This window comes from Lytechinus pictus, chromosome 3 (genome assembly GCF_037042905.1).
Source record: "Lytechinus pictus isolate F3 Inbred chromosome 3, Lp3.0, whole genome shotgun sequence".
NCBI classification, from domain to species: domain Eukaryota; kingdom Metazoa; phylum Echinodermata; class Echinoidea; order Temnopleuroida; family Toxopneustidae; genus Lytechinus; species Lytechinus pictus.
In genome coordinates this window covers 40,531,277-40,553,131 of record NC_087247.1, presented here as the reverse complement: position 1 = coordinate 40,553,131, position 21,855 = coordinate 40,531,277, and the positions used below count along the sequence as shown (strand labels likewise).

At 35.6% G+C, this 21,855-nt stretch overlaps 1 protein-coding gene across 2 annotated transcripts in view; it reads left to right on the top strand.

Annotated features, from left to right (window-relative positions):
• Positions 1-21,855, top strand: part of LOC129255616 (general transcription factor 3C polypeptide 1-like) — a 61,166-nt gene that overhangs the window by 18,240 nt on the left and 21,071 nt on the right. Inside the window, exons 11-22 of one of the 2 annotated variants that reach the window (XM_064097053.1) lie at positions 173-277; positions 736-836; positions 1,865-1,929; positions 2,824-2,914; positions 3,309-3,440; positions 5,618-5,659; positions 6,515-6,731; positions 11,971-12,230; positions 12,884-13,075; positions 13,871-14,045; positions 15,492-15,642; positions 17,945-18,048. In XM_064097053.1, coding sequence (XP_063953123.1) covers positions 173-277; positions 736-836; positions 1,865-1,929; positions 2,824-2,914; positions 3,309-3,440; positions 5,618-5,659; positions 6,515-6,731; positions 11,971-12,230; positions 12,884-13,075; positions 13,871-14,045; positions 15,492-15,642; positions 17,945-18,048 — 1,635 coding nt within the window. Of the gene's footprint in view, positions 1-172; positions 278-735; positions 837-1,864; positions 1,930-2,823; positions 2,915-3,308; positions 3,441-5,614; positions 5,660-6,514; positions 6,732-11,970; positions 12,231-12,883; positions 13,076-13,870; positions 14,046-15,491; positions 15,643-17,944; positions 18,049-21,855 lie in introns of both variants that reach the window. The other variant, XM_064097052.1, reaches the window with a different exon arrangement.

The following is a 21,855-nucleotide window of genomic DNA, read 5'->3' as shown; positions in this document are numbered from 1 at the left end:
TTTTATTCAATACTCATGCAAAATTAAGTGTAATCAATGCGTGCAATTTGCTTAAACCATGTTTCCAAACTAAAAATTAAAATCCCCCTTTTTTATTTAAGCCATAGGGTTTTATAAGATCAATTTTCAAGATCTTTGGATGAAATGATTGTAATCTTTTACCCTCACGCAGATGATGGGGTATCACATGTCCCATCACCGATGGATACAGGAGAGCCGTCAGATCCACTAAAATCATCACCAGCAGCCAAATCAAAGGAAGTATCCAGAAAGCCAGGTCAGTCTAAAGTCAACCTCGAATCTATATTCAATGAAGTCTTTTTAATTGTTGTTTTATGGAGATGTGAAGAAATGTACATTATTACTGGCTAACTCATGAAACAAAAACAGTCTTGAAAAACTGACCCTATTTGCATCTATTTATTCTGACTATATAAAATTGGGCAAAACAAATTTTGGGGGATTTCTGTTTCAAACAATAAACTATGGATTTTTAATGTATGTTAATGGCAAATTTGCAAGGGTCTATATTTCTTAGAGAATTCTTGTCAGTTTGCCCAAATCTTCATTATGTTACTCAATGTCTATTTATTTGTAAACGTAGGAGGCAAATATTTTGCGTCTCCTCAAAAGCCTTGTGAAATATTGCCTATATCAATCAAAGTAACTGACAAAGTATGTTTATCTGGAATTGTCAGTAAAATTCGTCCAGATGTTTTTGTATACCATTAACAGGTACGTCATTCGCAAGGACATTTGAGAATCTTCAAAGAAGTCGATTGGTACAGGATCTTGTAACGACCCATCATATTCTAGAGGAATACAACCTACTCAAGGTATAACTATATTGACTTATTTTTCAATTAAAGGCTATCTTTTATCTTCAGATTTTCTTGAAGCCAAAAAAAAACAAAAAAACAATACAAAGCACCAACATGGTTGCCGTATACCATTTACAAATAATTAAAAGAAAGTAATTTACTTCTTTCATGCAGGTTGTTTCCTCGATATAATGCTGATACTTCATATAAATTATGACCCTTCAAATACATTTATTTAATTCAAAATATAAAGTTTTTAACAAATCTGAATTAAATTTGATTTTACTTTTAAATTGGCATCATTGAAATGACACAGTCTCTGATGTGTCATGAAAATACTCATGGTATTACTGTGGATGATTCCATAGCAATGTCTACCAAAGAATAAATGCTGAAATGATTGTCTTTTCTTTTTAGTCTTTATTGATTTCCTGATCTCAGCATAATACTCCATGAGTTTTCATATGGTAAATTGCCACTTGGATGCCATCCAATTTGTCCACTTTCCGCTTTGTAGTCTCACCTAATTATTGACTTATCCTAGCTCAAAAGTAGACAAAATGAAATATGGACCATATGGGCATGAGAGTAAATGACAGTTAGGTCACATGATGGTTAGACCAAATGGTAATTAGTCCAAAATTAATAGACCATACAACTAAGTGGAGAACTGGATATAAAGAAAGGAGTGAGACCTTATACAGCACTCTGCATTGCACTGGCAGACACAGAAGGTCAAAACGCGTGGCACTGGCAGGATATGGTCAAACTACTTGATGCTAATGAGAAGGTCAGCCGCAGTATTCTGGACAGCCTGGAGCCATTTGATTGCAAGGATGAAACAGTTGCAGGAGTCCAGTCTTTAGGTTATTTGAGCATGAGTTACATTTTTTGCAGCATTACGTTTGAGACAATATCTTATTTCAACAATCATGTTTGGTAGTATTGAGACTAACTGAGACTGTGTAGACATACTGATAGGTTTACTCCATTATTTGTCCTGCAGAATTAACATTATTTTTATATTTTTATGTTTATTACAGCATGTCAGGGCGAAGGAAGCAGAATCTGGGCTTACAGCAATTTGTTGTAGAAAGTCATTACACAGGTACATCATATTTCATTTTATACGCATGATACTAAGAAGTTTACCATGAGAAGGATAAAAAATAAATTGTGTGATTAATTTAGTTTTTTGCCCTTCAATCACAGGGTGGTGATCTGTGTTTCACTGATCTCTCAAGTTTCAGCTTTGACTACGGAGTCAAACAAGTGTTACCACTATCTCCAGCATATGCATACATTATTATACTGATATTGACTGATGGGGTGTGTGATATAAATATTCTTTGGACCGCCGGATTTATATTTTCCTGAGGGAAATTTTCAAAACTGTTTTTTTTTTATTCGGGCCAGTTGGTCTCTGTGATAAAAAGGTACCTGTAAGAAAGCACTTTGATGAGCCGCTAAATCATGTGGAGGCATGTTAATGGTTAAGGCTGGTAGTGATTGGTGATCTCTGTGATCCTAATAGCTGAGAATGTATTATATGCACAATGTTGTTATTGCTTCTGTTTCTCTGTTATTGATGGTCGTATCTGCTGATGTTGCTATATCATGTGGGTGCGTCGTGGTCTAGTGGTTCTGACTCTCGCCTTTGAAACAGAGGGTCGTGGGTTCGAATCGTAGCTATGGTGTGTTTTCCTTCAGCAAGAAATTTATCCACACTGCTGCACTCGACCCAGGGGAGGTGAATGGGTACCCGGCAGGAGTAATTCCTTGCATGCACTGAGCGCCAGTGATGGTAGCTCGAGCTAAAGCTGGGGTAATAATAGCAGTGATTTGTATCCTCTGGCAAAAAGCGCTTGATAAATCCAGCTATTATTACTATTATTATCCACTGAATATAAAATTCTCTAATTCCTATATACTTTTGTATGGGTAAAATTCAGAGGCAATAATTTCAAGAAAATCATGGTCAACTCAACTTTTATTTTCATAGGATGATACTAAACATGGCTGAAGAAGGGAAAGTGAATTACTTAACAAAGGAAATCAAGCGCAAGGGCAAAAATGGAATTAGAACAGAAGTAGTAAGTTTTCTTAATCTTTTTTTCTCTCCCCTTCTCTCTTCAATTACCGCAAGGTATTAAAATATATTTGTTGTGTTTAGACATAAAATTGGACATAAAGCAAGCAATTTAGTGATTTAGTTATTGGTTATGAAAAATATTAAACATATTGTATTCACATTATGTGTGCATATTTTTTTTTCCAATGATAAAACAAACTTATGAACTTTTTTATGAAAGAACATGCTCATTTTCTCAATTTATTGGTTCTGAACTCGAGTGATTTTTCGAATTATACAAAAGTACAAGATTTAAGTAAATTACCAAGTGCCAATACTCCCACAACTTAACCACAGCTAGTTAGCAAAGTTTTCCCTAAGTTCCTTAAACTTGTATTTTGATGTTACCTTGTCAGATCAAGATTGTGTCTGTTGCTTCGATCAAAGATGGCGATCCTCGTGTTCAAGATCTGTTGGAAAAGATAAGCCCCAAACAACAATTTGGTAATCAACCAGTAAAAGTTCCTCTCATGTATCGCAAATTAAAGGTTAGTATTCAAATACTGAGTGCAATGGACAGAATATTTCATGAGGTGAAAGATGTTGAACCATTCAATGAGGTGAAGCTGAGTTGAATGGATCAGCTCATCTTCCTAGGTCAAAGGTACATGTAATTTAGGTCAATGAATTTAAATCATGCTGGCAGAATCAACATCGGAATCTTAACCAAGTTTAAATTTTTGTTGAAAGAGAATGGATCTAGTTCATGTAACTTGGACGTAAGGGTAATGAAGATTCACATGATTAAGGTCAAAGGTCATTTAGGGTCATTGAACATTGATCATGTTTGGGGTGTTTGTTGAAATGCCTTCATAACTTTGAAAGACTATGAATGTAGTTCTTTAACTTTAACATGAGAGTAATCTAGTATCACTGATCGTCCTGCAGGAGTCTTAGGTCACATGATCAAGGTCAAAGGTCCTTTAGGATTTTTAGGTCAAAGAACCTAGTATTTTATTATCATATAAATGGATTGTTTGTGAATAATTACTCATCTTAGTTGTTTTCAAAGTCAGCACTGCTGCTACAATGAATTGTACAATGCAGGCCAGACTGTCAGAGGCATTCCACTTGTACAAATTTCTTATGTATTTTTTTGTTTGTTCTATGTTACTTTTTTGTATTTTTATGGGAATCATCAGTGACAATATTTTAGTCATTAATAACATGAAATTGATTGCTTTTGATATGTAAAAGTAGAAATAATGATACATCTATGAATTTTTACTACATACAAAATTTGCTTTGAAATGATGTTATAAAGCAATTTGGGATCTGACATGCACATACGAAATGTTGCGTAACATCAAAAGTGGTATCCCTAATCTCAAATTTGTTCTTAAAAGTTGTGTGAGACTAAAGGGTAAAAATCCAATAAGTATCTTTTCGCATGACAAAGGGTTAATATATACATAAGAAATTTAAAAAACTAACAAAATACATAAGAAATAATAAAATGATATTGCAATTTTTCAATTTTCATTTGATAAGATTCCTAAAAAGAATGTCCAGATCAAAATGTAACAGATTTAGAGAAATATTTAAGGATTAACAGCCAAATTATGATTTTATGCATTAATGGGCATTAGTAATTAATAAAAACTATATTTGATTAATTTGGGTACAATTAACTATCCAATTAATGTCATGAGCGACGTGCATGCCTATTTGGGGTGCCCTCAGTCGATCAATTGGGGGGGGGGGGCAGGCTATGCAAATTCAAATTAGCCCGGGATATATAGGTATAGGGTTCTTCTGGGTGTAGTACAGACCTCTGGGTAGAGTATTTTCGTACTTTGCGCAGTGTCCAGTCTTAGCAATATACTCATGAAGTTACAGGTGTATGAGGGGTGAGGTGAATGTGTATGAGACCAGCTGATATTTGATTCCTCTTGAGATTTCTATAGAATTTAAGTGTGTTTTCAATTGTGTTGTAATGTACAAGTAACTTTTGACCCAAACATGGGTAAACTGACCCTTCCTTCTCATCTTTTTTAAAGGTCAAGTCCACCCCAGAAAAATGTTGATTTGAATAAATAGAGAAAAATTAAACTAGCATGACACTGAAAATTTCATCAAAATCGTATGTAAAATAAGTAAGTTACAACATTTTAAAGTTTCGCTTGTTCTTCACAAAACAGTGATATGCACAACTGAGTGATATGCAAATGAGACAGTTGGTGAAGTCCCTCACTCACTATTTCTTTTGTTTTTTTCTTGTTTTAACTGTACAATATTTCATTGTTTACAGATTTGACATAATGATCAACTTGACTAAAACATATAGTATTTAACAGTGCTAATTCCTTATGTTCAGGGAGGAAATGATTACTTTTTTACTGAACAATGAATAGAAAATAAGAATATTTCATATAATAAAATACAAAAGAAATAGTGAGTGGATGACGTCATCAGTTTCCTCATTTGCATACCGACCAGGATGTGCATATAACTGTTTTATGAATTTAAGCAAAACTTTAAATGTCATAACTTTCTTATTTTACATCTGATTTTGATGAAATTTTCAGTGTTACGCTTGTTGGATTTTTATCTTTTTATTCAAATGAGCTTTTTGTTGGGGTGGACTTGTCCTTTAACATACAAAGAGATGACAGTTGAGATTTTTTTCTTTATTGATTTGTTTTCTTTTATTGACTTTCAGCAGAATTCTGGAAAACCAAAAATAGCAATGTCGGACCTACTCCAAGTAAGTTTCACTTTTTCGTAATTCTGTATGTTTTTTTTTTTTCACTTTTCAATCCCTGTTTAACACACCACTTGCTTGTTTTACATTCTTAGAGTTAATACTTATCCTCAAGACTTTGTAGAAGCAGACATTCTTCACAGTTGTGTGCAATACTGTCCCGACAATCAAGAGTTTATCTAGCATGCAGATACACCAGCTTTGCTTGGTCTCATTATAAAGGAAAAAGCAGAGCTAGCATGCCATGTTTTGTAAAGAGTTTTTTTTTTATTATTATTATTCAATAAGAGAGCGTCATCTGGGGAGCGTTTCATCAACTTTTTTGTCTGACCTGTTACTATGGTAACTGTCTGATAAAATTGGACTTGTTGTCTGACGACTCCTTTCATGAAGCACTCCCCTGGTTACCAAAATAAAGCATGATAAACAGACTCTAACAATAAAAGTACTATATCCCTCATTATTGTTGCAGTTTCCATCTGGTTTTTATGATTAGACAAACTTAAGTGTCCTGATATTATTCACAGAATTTGTATGATTATTTTCGAAGCAATGATTTTATGCAAACATCTTGACAGTCCTTGTTAGAAGGTTGGAAGCAATGCAGTTTAATAGTTGATGAGAGTACAGTCCACTCATGTGTGTGGCTGTACAAGCACAGGATCGTTTACACATAATGAATTGTATCATTGTATGCCTATACGTTCAGAAAGCTATTTACACCCTTGATATCTGTATAGAAGTTCGTTTTTAAGGAGTGGAGGTGATTGAAAAGGAAGTACCACTGATGATTTGGAAGAATCATAAAAGTTAATTCCCTTTGCTTTGTAAGAGTTAATGAATCCCTTTGTGTTTTAGAGCAAAATGTGCCACAGCCTTGAGAATAGAAAGAATATGGAGAGGTATGGGTTCTGTTCCAAGATGGAGAGAGCAGAAGCCTTACACAAGTATCTATGGTACCTCTTGTATGGGACCAAGAAAGAAGGAATATCCAAGCTGGAGCCAGTGGAGAGATTGTCTACAAAGGAGAAAAGAACATTACCTGAAGGATGCAACGATGAGACAGAAGGACAAGGTTGGTTGAGACAAAGTCTAGCATCAGACTTCAACTGAACTAGATTGTAATATACATATTGTTGGAATTGCATTTTCTGTGAATTGTTGAATTCTCAATTTACTTCTGGCTGTCATCCATTCAGTGAAAGGGTAGATTCAAGCAAAATAATTTGATACCAGACGATGACTGAATTCTGTTTTTGCTTACATCCTATCCTATTGACATTATTTTTTTTTAGAAACGCAAACTCTGTTTGGTATTTCTGTTTTGGTCTTATATATCGCTTATCTTGTCATGAAACAGGCCCCTGATTATTTGGGGGGGGGTTACCAAGGTAATAAATCCCCATCATAACATAGTTTCATTTCATCTACCACTTTCCATTAAAAAAACTCATAGTAAAGCAAACAATAATATTTGTGTAATTAAATAATATACAGCACATAATACTAGAATGAAAATAAGAATGGGAACTTCATAGTGCATTGGCCTTTCAAGTCAGAATGCATACATTCAAATTGTAGTAACAAGATCAAATATATCAAGAAAAATAGCCTTATGGCAACCTAAAAGGATTTAAATATTTGAATTACTGTAAAAATCTATAAACCCATTTAATTTTATTGTGACTGATATGATACATGAAATTTTTAAATGGGTTGCAAAGATATCAAGTAATAAAGCAATATCAGATTTTTCTTTTAAAATGTTCATGAAAAAGTAAATAAGTTGAGGCAAGAAAATGTGAAGTTGTCATTTTAATTAGAGCATGTTTACTGTAACAAGTCTGTTCTGAATAGTTGTGAGATCATTACTCCACACTTTTATACAGAATGATAGGTATAAAAGTGAAATCATTGTTTTAAAAGTAAATGAGAAAACGTATTGGAAAAATAATGTTAAGTATGTAAAATACCCCATAAGCTTTTGACACTTCGACGAGATATCTTTTACATGTACTTTCTAATTCAACTCCCAAGACTTATATTTCTCCTGTTAAATGTTAAAGATTTTCTACTCATAGGTCCTAGATGTGGGGAGTGTTTCATAAAGGACTTGTCGGACCTTTATCCGACAAGTCCTTTTTTTTTCTGGACAGTTACCATAGTAACAGTGCCTCTCAGCCAATCAGAATCAAGGAAAGATGTTAGATCTGACTACTTGTCTGACAAAAATGTTGATGAAACACTCCCCAGGAATAAGAATTTTAGTTTTTGGAACATGGAAAAACAGGATTTGTGACTTTCTAGTATAAAACATCCATTCATTGGAATACTGACTGAAAAGAGCCCATGTGAAACCTGGAAAAAAAATTGACTTGAGAAAGCCCAGTAAAACTAAGTCAGATACAATCACATCAAATAGACAGTGAAGGAGATACTTAGGGAATATTGGATGGCCTTGAGTGGGATGCATAGAAATATTGTACGAGCTGAAGAACAATATTTGATGAGTCAAAGATGAATCCAATATTGTTCTTCAGCGAGTAACAATATTTCTACGCATCCCACGAAAATTTGTCATCCAATATTTTTATTATTATTTAGATCAGCGCTTCTCAACTAGTGGGCCGCGAGAAGCTCAAGAGGAGAAAAAAATAGGGGGAAAATTATGATAATATATTTAACGTGTTCTATTTAATGTCCGAAAATGGTATGTTTGATCAGTCTTCATGGGTCAAACAAAGCTAAAGGCACGCCTATAGGTAGCATGTTGTGATATACATACACATTGTATGATGGTTTCGATCTAACTTTGATGTGAACCTCAGGCCTCATGTATCCATATTTTGTATGTAGTTAATCATCGCCCATTCACCGGACCGTTGCAAATAAAATGCATAAATTTCTCAAACTGATTGCTTCGAATGTGCTTATGACCTTTATGTTCAAATTTCATGAAACATACTTTCATCAAAATGGACAGTGTTTTAAAGCGAAAGGGTGAGGGAGGAAACGAATCTACTGTTGAAAAGTCTCAGAAAAGGTAACCTAGAAAATATGACCCTGAATACATTAAATTTGGATTTATCATAACTGCGCAGTGATGCAAAACCAAAAGCAATGTGTGTCGAATGTGCTGAAGTTATTGTCAAATAAGGCGCTTAAACCGTCAGAGCTTCAGAGACACCTAAACGCAAAACATCCAAAGAGTGCAGGAAAGCCAAAAGAGTATTTCGGTAGGAAAAAGGCTGGATTTAATTCACAGCAGAACACTTGCGTACAGATAGGGGGGGCTCTTGGCCCCAAGTATTTCATGACCAAGACAAAAAAAAGAGAAAAGGAAAGAAAAGGGATAAGGGTGAAATATGATATTATTTTTTCAATATTGTGTCAAAATCTATCACAAACTTGGATTTTTGCAATAAAAATGTTGAAATTTTTGCTTGCTCGCCATGCCCGCTTGCAACATTTTATCAATTGTACGCGATACGCTATATCAAGCCCCCTCAATTTTTTGGCTCAACCACTGCAGCAGAAGATCATAAAGTTACGCACTTATATGCTCTTTATAATTGCCGAGACAATCTTTGAGTCGAGACAAGTAGTCATAACCTTTAAAAAAAATAGTAGGTGGGCCTCGAAAAAAAATCTGAGAATCAAAGTGGTCCTCGAGTAAAAAAAGGTTGAGAAGCACTGATTTAGATAATTAAACATAAAGTAATGAAGCAAAAACAATTTTTTTTTAGTAACCATCTAGCTCAACATAAATTAATAAAGAAAAAAGTGTTTTACTCACCATTTAATGTAAATCCTGTATGTCAATCATGAGCATGGCGACTGAGATTTCCAATATTAGTCAAGTTAGCAATGTTTAAATCCCAACTCCAAGAAACAGATTAACTCCAACATATTTACACGTAGAAAGATGAACTCAAAGTATTTACAGGTCTATAGTGTCATATATTTCAAGTTTTTATGTTAGCAAATTACAAGTTGGTTAATTGTAATTTACGGAAACATTACAATTATTGAACACCAGCGGATTCATCTGCATGCTTGTAGTTTGTGACATATTCAGGTGTCTCCGAGGTTGGTTGATATTGATCGTTTCCATACCAGCATTACTTCTCATTAATTCTGGCTCACCAATTAAGTCTTCGATGAGTGCTACTTGCGAATCCGTCAGAATTGGGCTGGAAGAAGCGGCGTTGATAACAGTTCCAGGACCAGGTTCTGCTTGTTGATGCTGTGGACTTGGGTATGAACATGTTGAAGAAAGCATGTTTTCAATAGAAGTTAGAGGTTGCACTTCTGGGACCTGGTTTGGATTGCATAGCATCATGATAGTTTTTTCTTTTTGTCCTCACTCACTGCACCAGTATAACTTGATTCATTGTGATGGCCGGATACACTACAAATATTATACGAACTAAATCCCTGATTGTGAAGGATGGTGATAGTAGTGGCACGAATACAGTGATTGGTGTATGCCTGAGATAGGCCTGCTAGTTTGGCTATTGTTGACATCATCTTTCCCAATGCATGTTGAGCCATCAGAGAATTCTGGTACCAAGAACCTATTTTTGGAACTTGTTTTGTGGGCGTTTGAAACAACGCATCACAATCTGGATTTAATTTAGACAGATACTACTGAAAGGATTTATCTGGGCACCCAGGTCTACCGGTAGCGTACTTGCGCCCTGCGTCCACCCTGGAATCCTGATTGTCCTCCCGTGTTTTTTTTGTCAGTTCTTTGATTGCTTGGTACACAAACGATGTTCCGTCACTGTCTTCCTTTACTTTGAAATGTTTCTTTTTAAGCCGATTCAGGTTTTCTCTCCCCCTCCTGCAAATGAAAAGCATCAGTTCAAACCAAACTTTCTTTTGTAATCCTTGAGTATTCATCGAAAACCCCAGATGAATATATAAGTTCCAGATCCTTATCTGATATAGCAGTTTTGTGGGTTGTGTCCCCTTTTCCGATTGATTTGAGTTGAACGAGTGCCGCCTTGAAAACGACATTAGCTTCAGTAAATACGTCTTATGATGTCAATGATTCTTACCTCTTTACCGTCAGGATTTTTTAGATGCCGGTTCAGTCCCTGTCTGAGGTTATGTAAGCTATTTATTTTGTAGAAATCACCGCTGCTTTTTCTCACCTCCACATAGGATTTAGCAAGAATTGGTGTCAACGATGGTTTGTCAAGGTCTTCAAAATTTAGGTCTAAATGTTTTTCCAAGAGGTACTCTCGAAATACGCTGACTGCTATCTTCGTTGATTTCTGTGTATTCACACTGTCTTTCTTGTTCAACAATCCTTCGTAGTCTGAAGCTGATAATTTGGCAAATCGAGGAGTGTTTGGTTCAGTGGCCATGTTCGTTTAGTAGTAGGCCTACTACGGTACCGGTACGTAAACAATGAGTTCACACACATGAATTGTGTTGTATGTATTGCATTGTACGTAAAATTCTCATATAAATTAGCTGTAGCGTGCATCACGTTACAACTAATATGCAATGCAATTTCGTTGTGACATTACAATAGCTTCGTGCGCATAATCATTTATTAAACAATGATAATCTTGTGGGCGGGGCCAAATATTTATTTTGTACAATATTTTCAATATTGGATGTTTTTCATAGGCTTGCACATTGAAAATCAGTTTTAATATTTTGTCTCTTTGAAACAACCTGGCAAGACGTCAAAAAATATCTGCACCTCTAAAACCCTGCATCTAAATAATAATATACAAATATTGACTGCGCATGAGGAAGAGTATGTAAATTATCATTCCCGAGGTGCTTTGCATACCGGCCCTACTATAAGGTGATATAAGGGGCGGTATAAAAAGCATCGAAGGAGTGATAATTTTCACTGTTATCTGAATACAGAACAGTTCTTTGTTTTATATATGTCATCAATAATCACATAATTCTATCCCCAATCATTTAAATTCCAGGACCACTATGTCAATTTGATATGCTAAATCAAGTTGTAATTTAAACGGGCTGCATGCTCTGCTGCGCTGGCTTGCCAGGACAACCGATAAATCCAGTTGGCTGTGCGTATCATGACCGAGCAGCAGCAGTGCAGCAAAGAGCAGCCAGTTAGCTCGAGCCAGCCAGATGCACCCCTTAGGGGTCACAAATACTATCAGAGGGTTTGATAGAAGAAATGTACAGTAAGTCAAACCCCTGAGACGATGACAGATGGAATAGCACTGCGTCACATGATGCAGTTTTATCCAATCAGAGATAACAATCTTGAGTATGAGGTATATAATATCCATTCACTTGCACACTTCTTTCCACAGCTAATATTATGTTAGCCGAGAGGATCAGAATGACTGCAGCTGCCAAGGATAAAAGACTGGTTTCGAATAATGAGGTTAAGGTTGAGATGGTAGAGAGTCCTTCTAGCATTGAGTGTCATCTGGATACCGAAGACTGGCGGCGATATGTCACCCCTGGTATACAGCATATTGGGTGGGCAAAGGGATGGGCAACCATGAATGACATCTTGTGTACCCTGCCATTGTCGATCTTTGTCAAGGTCAATTCAGTGACAAACGAGGTGAGTATATGGAGGAAGTAATTACGTAATAGCATGTTTTTTTTCTCAGTGACGCACAGAGCGTTAAGTGAGGCACAGAGCATCCAGTGATGCACAGAGCATTCAGTGATGCACAAAGCATTCATTGATGTAGTATCCAGAGTCTTTAAAACAAGGACAATTTAATTCTGTTCTGGGTATAGTTTCTATTCTTAAAGAAGAGCAGTGCAATATTATTATCATTACCTTTTTAGTTGTTGACATATATAGTGTATTATTCAAGCCTATTGTTTATAACATTCATTTGACTGTTGTGGCCTAACTGGCCTTCTAGTTTGAGCTGTTGTATAAGTTTGGCTAAGCAATTTTAATGTAAATTGTTTTTATGTGCATACTGTATGTGTGTACTCAATACTGAACACTTGCTTTTTGATAAAAGGGTAGAATAGGGAGGAATGTTGCATTATTATTATAGGTCTGCTTGGAAAATCTTAAAATATGCAGTATGTATGTTTACATACCAAATGTTACACATTATCGATTTGGATTTTGTCTAGTGGGTGAGTTAGTGCTTTCTATTTATTTATTTATTTTTGTTGTAGAAGTTTGATGCACATTTTAGACAACAGTACCGGTAGGTGATATTTACAATTCTTTAATATATCTTGCTTCAGGTACCTGGATTGGATGAGGCTTTAGAGCATCCAAGGATAAAACATTACCCCATCAATATCATACATCTTCAGCTCTTTTATGGTTCTGATGTTAACCGTGTCATCAACTATATTCATGCCTGTCTTCTAAATCTCAGTGGCATGGGACTGCTATATTTTGATTGTCATCAGCGACTCCAGAACAGAACTCGTGTAGGTACTTTTAGGGAAGACTTGCCATCACTCTTCCCTATCCATTCCTCCTTTCTCTTCCAGGCTTTCTCTTCTCTTCCTCCTTTCCACACTTCCTACCATCCCTTTAAACTCCCTTTTTCCCCCTTTCCTCATCCTGATTCCTCTCCGCTACCTTCTCCTTTCTACCCTATGCCATTTCCTACAGCTCACCCTCCCTATCTTCCTCCTTTCCTTCCTTCCCTTCCTTTCTTCCTTCCTTCCTTCCTCCCTCCCTCCCTCTCTCCCTCCCTCCCTCCCTCTCTCTCTCTCTCTCTCCCTCCCTCCCCTTTTTCATTCCTTCCTTTTTTGTCTTCTTCCCCCTCCTTCCTCCTCCCTTTCCTTTTCCTTTTTCCTCCTTCCTTTTTTTTCTTCCTCCCCCTCCTTCCTCCTCCCTTTCCTTTTCCTTTTTCCTCCTTCCTTCATTCTACTGATCTCTCTTATTTAAAAAAATGTATTTTTACTTCTTTTCTTTCCTCTCATTTCCCTCCTTCCTTTTCTTTATTCTTTCTCTTGCTCTCTCCTGTCTCCCCCTTTTTCCAGCTTCTCTTCCTTCAATCCCCCTCTATCCTCATCCATCTTCTTTCTATTTCATCTCCACCTCTTCCCTCTTCATTTACTCATCCTGATGAAAAGAAAATTTCAAATCATAATAGTCTTCATGCTATTGTAATAAAGTTTATTTCGAGGTATTAGCAAAAATGTGATTTGGTATTAAATCTATAGATTCATTTTTATATTATCTCATAGAATCACATATTTCTAACCTACTTACAGGTGAACTTCTACTTGTGTCGAACTGGATCATTTTTAGACACTACCAGCTCTGCCACTGGGTCTATTCAAGTTGAGGAGAAGGCCTATCCAAAGAGAAGCTATAACTTCACTTCAATGGAGAATGTAGAACAGTTCTGGCTTGACTTTAAAATGAACTGCTTTACCACGCCGTTAGGTATTTCAAATCTTTATCTATCTCTCTCTATCTTGAGATAAATATTGATGTGAAGCTCATGCATTGATGCAGTGATTTAACAGATTAAGATTTCAGATTGGAAAAGAATTTAAACTTCTCTGAATCTTCTGGTAACATATTTTGACATTTTTAAAAAATAATGATAATGATAATTATTATTTAGATGTAGGGTTTGAGAGGTGCAGATAAACAATGATGAGGTTGTTACAAAGAGACAAAATATTAAAACTAATTTTCATTGTGCATGCCTATGAAAACGATCCAATATTTTCAATATTGGACGAAATGAATATTTTGCCCCGCCCACAAGAATATAATTGATTAATAAATGATTGTGCGCATGAATCTATTGTTACGTCACAATGAAATTACATTGCGTATCAGTTGCCAGGAGGTGTGGTAAAGGAGCGTCAATATATTGAATTCAAATGCGCTTGCACTATACGCTAGCGCATCTTTACTTCATTACAGAGATTTTTTTTAAATGGCAATACTCGGTGCCATGCACATGATTTAAAGAATTCATGGATTGCCATAAATGATGGTTACTAAAAAAAATTGTTTTTGCTTCATTACTTTATGTTTAGTCTTGTGGGGGTATCTAAATAATAATGATAATATTGGATGACCAATATTCGTGGGATGCGTATAAATATTGTTACTCGCTGAAAAACAATATTGGATTCGTCTTCGACTCATCCAATATTGTTCTATCAGCTCGTACAATATTTCTTCGCATCCCACTCAAGGCCATCTAATATTCCCTAAACAACACAGTATAGAGCGCTTTACGCATTGTTTCCAAGCGCTGGATATATAGACAAAAATAAGTACATGTACAAGTAAGTTGAAGAGTTGAATAGAATAGTGAAACACAAAATAATATAAACTTAAGACTACCAAAAATTAAAGAAAAATGCATGGAGGATAAATAAGCAAATTACAAGGAATAATATAACAAATAACAATGACAATTGAATTAAAGTAAATATCTGTGAAAAATGTTTTGAACTATAATTTGTGTCTATTGGCTCAGTTGGTAGAGCGTCCGTCTCACAACTGGGAGGTCGGGAGTTCAAAACTCCGCCACATCAGACCAAAAGACATTAAAAAATGGGAGTTGCTGCTACCCTGTTTGATGTTCAACATTAAAGGGATAGAGCCTCGCAAGTCTGACACTGCACAGTGGCTGGCGGGCCCACGATCAATTGGGCCAAGCAAATTTTCTGAGTATTTCATTTCATGTCTATTTCGAACAATAAAATATGGATGGATGGATTTTTTTTAAGTTTTGGGCTCGAGTGTCTTCCATGAAGCATTTTTACAGTGATTTTCACTGTTCAATTAGTGTCAGCCAATCAAATGAAAGGGTTTCAGTAGCTTGTAACAACTGTCAATCGTAATCACCAACAAATTACTCCCCAGGTGCATTCAAATATGAAGGTCCCAAAGAACCTGCCAAGGACAAAAAGATGTTGATAATGGTAGCAGAGACTATTCACCAAGTTCCTCCTGAGCCAGTCACTATTCCTGGAGATGGCCGTGGAGCCGCTGGACTGGATACAACCTTCTATGCGTGAGTATCATTCTTTTCATTCATTCTTTTATTCCAAACCTCTAATACAAAGTTTCCATTTTATTGTTACACCTGTATGTCAGAAGCGAGACAGAGGCGCTGCTTTTCCCACTGCAGTGGTGGCTGCCTCAGCTTTAAATCATAACCAAGGTTATTAGTTTTTGACATGTCATCTGATGTTGAAAATATATTTGTCCATCTCATGAAGCTTGAATATGAGTATTATTCAACTTCATGCAAGATTTTCAGGTCTTATGATCAAGATCAAAGGTTGATTTGGGTCCATGAACTTTGACCATGTTGTAGTATCAACTTCAAAAACCTCTTAAAAGAAATTACTTCTATCGTTTTTTACAAATCATAATTATGAAGAGAAAGGTTTCGGAATCTGAATGTTATGCAGGGTTTGCTGGAAAAACAGCTTACAGCTAAAGTGGCTACCCTGGGTAAATAACAGTTATTATTATTATTGTATCCCCCGAACAGAGTTCGGAGGATACTATGGATTTGGCCTTGTCGCGCCGCCGCCGCAGAGATTTCATTGTGAGCGCTTTACCAGCTGCATTTCTTCTCCGATCATCTTCAAATTTGGCATGAAGGTCCATTATGGTAAAGCAAAGCCACCTATTGATTTTGGTGTGAGCGGAGACATCGTTGCCATTGTAACAATAGTTTTTGTGGAAATAGCAGAGATTTCCTTGTGAGTGCTCTATTGGCTGCGTTTCTTCTCCGATCATCTTCAAATTTTTCATGAAGGTCCATTATGGTAAAGCAAAGCTGCCTATCGTTTTTGGAGTGGGTGGAGACATGGTTGCTATGGTAACCATATTTTTGTGGAAAATTTGGTAAAACCTGTAACTTCTGAGTTTTTTTCCAGTTTGTCATAACAGTTGGCACACAGAAGCAATATTAGAAGGTAAAGCGAAGGGTTAGGGTTAGGTTTACAAAATATATCCAGAATACTCTATAATTGTATTCCCCAACAGGTGCTACTGGAGCATACTTTAGGTTCTGCAGAGTCACACTGCTGCGTCATACTATTGTCATCAAATTTGGTACCCAGAGGCAAAATGTGGGCAGGGTCATTGTTGCCATGATAATTGTATTTATTTGTCAAATTTCTGTGTGAGTTCTATATTTCGCAATGATGGATCATGCGGTGGTGGGTTCGGGGGATACATGTGCTCGGCTGGGCAACCCGCCAAGCATTTCTAGTTACTATTGTTATTGTAAACAATTACGTAAAGTGATCATGAATAAAGTGTATCTCAGTTCATATCTGTTTGAAATTATTTTTGGCAATTCAATTCAATTTTACTATTTTAAAAGGGGCGGTAGCCCGGCCAAAGAGGTAGAATTTGAAGTTATATACATAATATTCTTTATTACCCACTGATATACAGATAGGGGAGGGCTTGAGACCATGGGTCCCAAAAATTTTCAGCACTAAGAAAAAAGGAAAAAAGGAAAGAAGAAAAAAAGGGTTAAATGTTATATCATTTTCTGAATGTTGTGTCAAATTTTTTTTTTTCGCTAGCTCGTTTTGCTCACTCACAGCTTTTTAAAAATTCTGCCTCTTACGCCATGTCTGCCCCATTAAATTTTTTTACTCATCACGCCATTGTTATGACCTCGAAGTGTCCCATATTTCGGCTACCCAAAACTGGTCAGACAATCATAACAACACTGAAAATTTATCAAAATTGGAAAAGGGATAACAAAGATAAAACAGTTCTCTGCATGTCTTCATGAATATTCAATGAGCAAACTGATGATGTCATATCCCCACTTGTTCTATTTTTATAACAATTTATGAAATTATGTTTATTCGCATTTTTTCCTCCAAGAATTAAAAAAACTTGGATTGACACTTGATTTAATGCATTAGATATTCATTATTCTAACCTATTTTATTATGAGGGAGACATATACACACATGTATGAAAATATAAAATATTTATGATTTCATGTGATAACATTAAAAAAATGAAAGTGGGGAAATGACATCATCAGCCCACCAAATGAATATTCATGACGATGTGCATATAACTGTTTTCACATAATATTGCTAAACTTCAATATTAAATAACTTTACTATTTGTTATCAGATTTTGATGAAATTTTAGCATTTTGCTCAGTGAAATTTACTTAAGATTGATTTAGATATAAGGAAGGAGTATCCCTTTACACATAATATGAAAAGTGAAGTTGATACATTAATTAGAGAAAGGCTTAAAAGTAAAACATATAGTCCATTATTATTGTCATTTTTATCATTTGAACTTTTTCTTTTATTTTTTAGGCACCGTTGTAGTAACTGGGACAGGATTAAATGTCATAAACCAAAGAAAAAAACAGGAAAGGTTTTGGTGAAATCAGAAATAAAAAAAGAAGCTAAAGAGAAAGGTAAGATATAAAAATGTTCCAAACAAGTCCATATGGTTAATAATAATAATAATAATAATATGTTCATTTATATAGCGCTCTTACAATATATCATCGTTTCACAGCGCTTTACACAATAGAAAATTATAATAACTAATACATGTAAATATTATTGATTAAAAAAGCAGAGTCTTGAGATGTTTCTTAAATACTTCCAAAGAAGGAGAAAGTCGCATATATCTTGGAAGGTCATTCCAGAGTCTTGGGGCACATGTCTGAAAAGCATTGTCACCTGCTTTAGTATTTGTCCGTGGAATATGGAGTAGAGTAATGTCCGTACTCGAGCAAAGCCCGGGACGTTCTGACTGATGTAGGCGGATGAGAGATTTCATGTAGTGTGGAGCTTCATTATGGACAATCTTGAAAACAATGGTCATAATCTTAAAGACAATACGTTGCTTCACTGAAAGCCATGGTTCATTATGATTTATGAATGGACATAAATATGTAGGTTTTTTTTTTTTGTATGATTGCTAGAACTCTAAAAATGAACACTTTTCAAAGCCTGATTGAAAAAAAAATGAAATCCCTTCTATTTTTATCAAGGTATTGAATTTGCACGATTAATCATGTCAAATAGTAGAAAGAGTACAATGTTTTGTTGATAGTTTTACTGAATTTTGAATGATGTTCATATTTTGCACCAGAAATATGGAAAGTTATATTTTCATTTTGATTGAATCCTTATAAAATCATTAATTTCTATTTTTGATCACTAAATTGTTATCTAGTCATGTAATAATGTATGTATATACTATAATTCCACAATATTATGTTTTGCCCATTTTTGTCTCGCCTGCATAGCAGAGCTAGACAATAGGTGCCGCTTTTCCGACAGCGGCGGCGGCAGCAGCGTTGTCAACTTTGAAATCCTTTTATTCATTTATTTATTTAAAACGGTTTATTTCAACAAGGGTATCTATAGCGGCTGAAAAGCCGAATTGCATAACCCTTTACAATCATTAATTTTTACATAAAAATACAAAAATGAAAAAAGCTCAATTTACACTAATTCTACATAAGAAATATCAAAACACATAGAAATGTTGTTTATCATGTTGGGGGCGCATGTATTAAATTATGACATTCATCCCCATCATGATAAACCAAAATTGAAAATACATGCGGCCAAATAACATGAAAACAAGGAATTCTGACTAACCATAAATTAGCATGGAAGAGATGGAAATAAAGAAAAGAAAAAAAGAGAAAGAGAGAGAGAGGGGGGGAGAGAAAGTGTGTGTGTGAGTGTAACAATGAGAATTTCTACTATTATAGATCCTGGTAGATTTGAATTATTCAGTATAAGGTGTACATTATTTTAGTTAACTGGCCGCAAGAGATGAGCATACAATCCATAAATACACTTATTATATCATGATATAGATTAACTGATAAATTAATACTGATAGTACATGCATTTAGAGATAAAATTGTGTTTTGATGTTGTAAAAAATTATAACAGATTAATTCGAAATTCACATCTGAATGGCAAGATTTGTTTTTCTTTCCCGTGATTCAAAATTTTGTAATGAAATAATGAGTTCATCATCTTAATCAAGGTTAAGTTTTTTAAATGTCATCATAACTTAGGAAATGTATGGACCTAGTTTATGAAACTTGGACATAAGGGTAATCAAGTATTACTGAACACCCTGCCTGAGTTTCAAGTCACATGACCTATGTCAGAGGTCACTTAGGGTCAATGAACTTTGGCCATGTTGGGGGTATTTATGGAATTGTCATAACTTTAAAATTTTATGGATCTAGTATATGAAACTTAGACATAAGAGCAATTAAATATCCCTGAACATCCTGTACCAGTTTCAGGTCACATGATCAAGGTCAAAGGTCATTTAGGGTCAACAAACGTTGATAATATTGGGGGTATTTGTGGGATTGTCATTATAACTTTAAAATTTTATGGATCTAGTTCATGAAACTTGGACATAAGAGTATCCATGTATCCCTGAATATTCTGTGCGTGTATCAGGTCACATGACCAAGAACATGGTCATTTAAGGTCAATGAACTTTGGCCGTGTTCGGGGTATTTGGGTCCTGGGTTCGTGGGTTTCGATTCCTAGCCATGGCATGTTTTCCTTCAGTAAGAAATTTATCTACACTGTGCTGCACTCAACCCAGGTTAGGTAAATGGGTATCGGCAGGAAGTAATTCCTCAAAAAGCTGTGTGCACCGGAATCGGTAGACTAGCTTAGCTGGGGTATATAGGAGCGCCTTGAGCACCTAGAAAGGTGGATACGTGCGCTATACAAATCCTATATTATTATTATTTATAATAAATGTTCATTTTTGTCTCGCCTGCGTAGCGGAGCGAGACATAGGTATCACTATTTTCGGCGTCGTCGTCAACAATTGTGTTGTACACCCAATAACTTTCTATAGCTTCGAGGTAGGATCACCAAATTCATACCAGAGGTCCATCTCCTGAAGGCACAGGTCAAGTTCGAATATGAGTCGAATTTGAAAAAGGTCAAAGGTCAATGAACTTTCCATGACTGGCACTGTGCTGTGTTGTACACACAATAACTTTCTAAAGCTTCGAGGTGAGATCGCCAAATTCATAACAGAGGTCCATCTCCTGAAGGCACAGGTCAAGTTCGAATATGAGTCGAATTTGAATAAGGTCAAAGGTCAATGAACTTTCCATGACTGGCACTGTGCTATGTTGTACACATAATAACTTTCTATATCTTCGAGGTGGGATCACCAAATTCATACCAGAGGTCCATCTCCTGAAGGCACAGGTCAAGTTCAAATGTGAGCCGAATTCGAATAAGGTCAAAGGTCAATGAACTTTCCATGACTGGCACTGTGCTGTGCTGTACACACAATAACTTTCTATATCTTCGAGGTAGGATTGCCAAATTCATACAAGAGGTCCATCTTTTGAAGGTGCAGGTCAAGTTCGAATGTGAGTTGAATTTGATTAAGGTCAAAGGTCAATGAACTTTCCATGACTGGCACTGCTGTATTGTACACATAATAACTTTTTATATCTTCGAGGTAGGATTGCCAAATTCATACAAGAGGTCCATCTCTTGAAGGTGCAGGTCAAGTTCAAATGTGAGTTGAATTTGATTAAGGTCAAAGGTCAATGAACTTTCCATGACTGGCACTGTGCTGTGTTGTACACACAATAACTTTCTATAGCTTCAAGGTGGGATCGCCAAACTCATAACAGAGGTCCATCTCTTGAAGGTGCAGGACATTTTGCCCTCACATCTATCATAGCCTTTAGTCAAAATGTGCTTATAAAAAACTGCACTCTTTCAAACTTCCTACTCATACCCTATTACTTATTTTATCTTGTAGTACTTCACTTTTTTTGCATCATTTACTTATCATATGCACACAGATCAATTTAGAAAACCGTACTGCTAAAGTGAAGGCAAGATGGCTAAAAATCACACACAATAAGTTTTTATATTTATCTTTCATGCACAACCTTTCCTCCATTTTTTCAAACAATAAGTTTGCCATAACACCTTAATAATTAATTTAATTCTACAATTTTACTCACATTATTATTAATTACATTCTTTTTCACTAACATTCATTTCCTTACTTGCATGGAAATAATTGGAGCTTCATAGTATTAACAGCATTCTTAGTGTTATCTGATTTTCTAGGGATAAAGTAGGCCTATACCATTAATGCATATGTAAACTGTCAGAACCACAATTCACCCACTAAACTGCTGACAGCCTCAGAAGTCATATAGCATAGTTTTGACATGCAGTCTCTT